Source organism: Miscanthus floridulus, chromosome 19 (assembly GCF_019320115.1).
Source record: "Miscanthus floridulus cultivar M001 chromosome 19, ASM1932011v1, whole genome shotgun sequence".
Taxonomy (NCBI): domain Eukaryota; kingdom Viridiplantae; phylum Streptophyta; class Magnoliopsida; order Poales; family Poaceae; genus Miscanthus; species Miscanthus floridulus.
The window spans coordinates 87,581,674-87,586,077 of NC_089598.1; the positions used below are offsets into that span (position 1 = coordinate 87,581,674).

At 55.4% G+C, this 4,404-nt stretch overlaps 1 protein-coding gene across 1 annotated transcript; it reads right to left on the reverse strand.

Moving 5' to 3' along the window:
- Positions 1-843: 843 nt before the first annotated feature.
- LOC136526324 (uncharacterized mitochondrial protein AtMg00810-like) lies at positions 844-1,206 on the reverse strand. The gene has a single exon (XM_066519027.1). It carries the CDS (start codon positions 1,204-1,206, stop codon positions 844-846), a length of 363 nt encoding a protein of 120 aa, XP_066375124.1.
- Between the last annotated feature and the right edge of the window lie 3,198 nt (positions 1,207-4,404).

Genomic DNA, 4,404 nt, shown 5'->3' on the forward strand with positions numbered 1-4,404 from the left:
GGCCGGAGCTCTGTAGAGGAGATGGCAAACTGAACTCGCTCTCTTTACTGAGTTGCAGTGGCAAACTATATATACAACTCTACCCATCTAATCCTAGTACACAGACATGTTAGGCTATGATGCTGCTACAGTGACTAGATGTGACAGCATAGCTGACTTTGGCGCCTACCCCTGCTGTGGCTATAGTGCAGCAGGAGAGTCGTTCAGCGGCTGCCCCTGCTATGGCTACAGTACCAACGCAGGGAGCCTTTTCGATGTCACCTTCCCCTATCATGCGTTCACACAGGGAAGCAACAGATTACCTAATAATTCTTCCTCTAATCCTGCTGCTATCCCTTGAACCCCCTCCATGCCGATCATCTTCTTCAGCTCCTTGAGTCGAAGATGGTCGAACGGCTTGGTGAGGACGTCTGCGAGTTGCCGACTAGTTTCGACGAACTCAATGATGATATGCCCTCCATCGATACAATCTCTGAGGAAGTGGAACTTGACATCGATGTGCTTGCTCTGGTCATGGAGAACCAGATTCTTTGTGAGGGCGATGGTGGGCTGGTTGTCCACCATCAGTGCTAGTGGGTGAGCTTCCACACCGGTCAGCTCGCCCAGCAGCTGGTGTAGCCACACGGCTCGGCACGCCGTTGTGGCCGCTGCCACGTACTCTACCTCGCACGTAGATAGTGCCACCACCTTCTATTTCAGTGATAGCCATGAGATTAGGGCCGACTCGAGGAAGACGAGCACGTCAGAGGTGCTTCGCCATCCATCAATGTCCCCCGCCATGTCTGCATCGCTGAACACAGTGAGTTGCAGCCTACTTTCGCCAGTCTTGGGGAAGACGATCTCCTAATCTACCATCCCCTTGATGTAGCGCAGTAGCCACTTCACCGCAGCCCAGTGATCCTCTCGAGGATCCTCCATGAAGCGGCTGACGTAGCCCACAGCGAACGCAATGTCTGGCCTCGTGTGGACTAGGTAGCGCAGATCGCCGACGATGCTTCGGTAGAGTGTTGCATCTACCTTTGCCGTGGTACTAGCCTTCGTCAGTTTTAGCCGCTCTTCCATCAGAGTCATGCATGGCTTGCACTCAGCCATGCTGCTCCGCTCCAACAGCTTCGAGGCATACGCGGTCTGAACGAGTATGAGTGCCTCCTTCCCCAATCTCACCTCGATGCCAAGGTAGTAGGAGAGCGCACCGAGATCACTCATTCAAAAATGAGCTGCCATCTCGTGCTTGAAGCTGTTGATATCCTCCACATGCGTGCCGGTGACGATCAAGTCGTCCACATACACGCCGACGATGAGCTCCTCCTTCCCCCATCGCCATGTGTAGAGCGTGTGCTTGGTTGCACACCGTGTGAACCCAAGCTCACCCAGCATGGCGTCAAGCTTGGCTTTCCATGCTCGTGGGGCCTGTCGCAGCCTATAGAGCGCCGCCCTGTGCTCCGCTCCCTTGATGGTGAAACCCGAAGGTTGCTTGACGAAGACCGTCTCCGCCAGCTCGCCATTAAGGAAGGCCAATTTTACATCCAGGTGATGGAAGTGCCAGTCCTTCGCTGCTACCAAAGCCAGAAGCAGTCGGACAGACTCCATGCGCACTATCGGTGCAAAGACTTCCTTGAAATCGATGCCCTCACACTGGACAAAGCCTCGGGCGATGAGGCACGCCTTGTGCTTGATAATGGCGCCATGCTCATCCCGCTTGACCTTGTACACCCACTTCATGCCAATTGGACGGCATCCACGAGGTGGATCGACGAGCTCCCAAGTCTCATTTTCCTCGATCACCTTCATATCCTCCAGCATCGCCCGTCGCCAGTTTGCATCGTGCTCGGGCAGCATGAACGTGGGTGGTTCCTCAGCACTGATGAGAAGCAGCTCAGGGTCATTGAGCAATCAACCCGCCAGGCCTGAGGGTCCTATGCCGTCGATGATATTGTCCAGCCTACGAAACCGTACCTCCTCACCATCGTGGAAGGCATCCATGAACTTAGTGATGTCATTTGGAGGTGAGGCAAACTCAATTGGCATCGATGGAGTGCCCTATTCCACCAGAGTGATCAGCACAACACCTGGAGTGCTTGACACACCGGCTGCAGTGCTCGGCACTACTCCTAGACCACTCGTCATCACTCCTAGAGTGGTCTGCACCACTATAGGAGTGGTTAGCCCTAGTCTTAGAGTGGTCGACACCACTGCAAGACCTCTTGGCTCCACTACAGGATTGCTTGGCACCCGTCCTGGAGTGGTCGACACCACTGTAGGACTACTTGGCACCACTCCTGGAGTGCTCAGCACCCCTCCCGGAGTGCTCGGCGCCGCCCCAGGAGTGTCCGGCTCTATTGCTGGAGTAGTCAGCACCTCCTCTCTAGCATCTCCACCACCATGGATTACCAAGTGCTCGACGATGAAGGTGCTAGTGAAGCCGCCAGCTTCCCCCATGCCCAGACTGTTCCAGTCCTAGGCTGCCTTCTCGTCAAACATGACATCACGCGAGATAAGCACCTTGTCTCTATGTGGGTCGTAGAGCCAGTACGCCTTGGTACCCTCCATGTAGCCTAAGAGCACCATCGGTGTGCTCCTGTCTTCTAGCTTGGTGAGGACTGGCTTCGTCTTCAAACGTGGCCGATGTAGCCAAATGTCTAGAGGAAGGACATGCTTGGCTTGCGCCCATACCAAGCTTCGAATGGCATCTTGCCCTTTAGGGCCGTAGTGGGCACGCAGTTGAGGATGAACACCACCGTGGTCACCGCCTCACCCTAGAACCTTGCCGGCATGCCCTTGGCCTTCATCATGGATCTAGCCATGCCGACCACTATCTGGTTCTATCGCTCCACCATGCCATTCTGCTATGGCGAGTACGGCGCGGTGTGGTGTCGCACCACACCCTAATCCGTGCAGTACGCAGCGAACTCCACCGAAGTGAATTCACCGCCCCGATCAGTCCGCAGCACGCATAGCTTCTTGCCGCTCTCTGCCTCCATGCACACCTTGAACTTCTTGATCGCCGCTGCCACTTCATCCTTGCTCGTCAGGAGTTGCAGCCACATGTAGTGACTATAATCATCCATGAGCAGGAGGAAGTACCGCCAACCACCTTTTGTGGCTGGCGTGATTGGCCCACAGAGATCACCATGGACTAGCTCAAGAGCGTCCACCGCGCGATACTTGGCCACCTTTGGGAACAACAACCTTCTCTGCTTCCCGGCTAGGTAGCTGTCACACAGCTCGCCTTCGTGCTTGATGTGGAGTAGCCCTCGGACCATCTTCTCTAGCCGACCAAGCACGTCAAAGCTGAGATGGCTGAACCAGGCATGTCATAGCCATGGCTCCTCAGTGTGTCGTGCTGCCACGCACACTGGCTGCTCCACCTTCAAGTCAAGCAGGTACAGCTGGTTCTAGGACCTCTTCACCTTGGCAAGAAGGCACTGTTCCCGGTCCCTGATCCTGAGGACTCCGTCCTTGATCAGTACCTCGCTACCACGCTTATCCAGCTGGCTAATGCTGATGATGCTTGATCGCAGCTGTGGGATGTAATATACATCCGTTAGCGCATGGTGCTTGCCATTCTGGCACCTAAAGATGATGGTGTCGCGCCCTTGGATCACCACCCTTGAGCCGTCACCAAACTTCACCGTGCCGATCAAGTCGTCATTGAGCTCGGAGAAGGCTGTAGTGGAGAGCATCATGTGGTTGCTAGCGCCAAAGTCTAGGTACCACCGCTGTTCTTGCTCGCTGCCCACATATCCGATGTGGACTTGGGTGCGCGGTTCATCGAGGTTGACAGCCTTTAGGACCTTCCCAGGCCCTTCCACAACCATTACCTCTCCCTTCTCCTCGGCCTCAACGTCGTGCAGTGCATAGAACATCGCCAATAGGATAGTGGCCTCATCATCATCATCAGCCCACGCCAGATGAGCCTGAGCCTTCTTCTCCTGCTTGCGATTTGGGCACTCCCTTGCCCAATGGCCTATCTTCCCACAGCGCCGGCAGGCATTGGGGTTGACCTTCTTCTTCTTCTCCGAAGAAGCCTTACCGCGACGCTTGCCATCACCACCACGGCTGGAGGAGGCTTCCCCAGAGTTCCTCTGGGCAGCCCACTCCTCCCCTGTCAGCAGTAGCTTGCCGCTGTCCTTCGTTGCTATGGCCTGCTCTATGTGCTCGTCCACCACCCGTAGATGGCCTGTCACATCCTCAATGGTGACGGTGGATAAGTATAGCATCGTCTCTATGGAGAGAGTGATCTGGATGTACTTTGCCGGGACGGAGTGGAGGTACTTGGAGACCGCCTCCTCTTCATTGATGGTGATGCCGTGGCTCTTCAGCTTGCTGATGAGCGTCTGCAGGCGGAGGGAGAAGTCCTCCACCGATTCACCATCCCTGAACTTGAGGTTGGCGTACTCTTAC

What these genes read in the sequence shown, in the direction of transcription:
- LOC136526324 (XM_066519027.1), bottom strand. Translation starts at nt 1,206, where the DNA reads ATGAGTGATCTCGGTGCGCTCTCCTACTACCTTGGCATCGAGGTGAGA.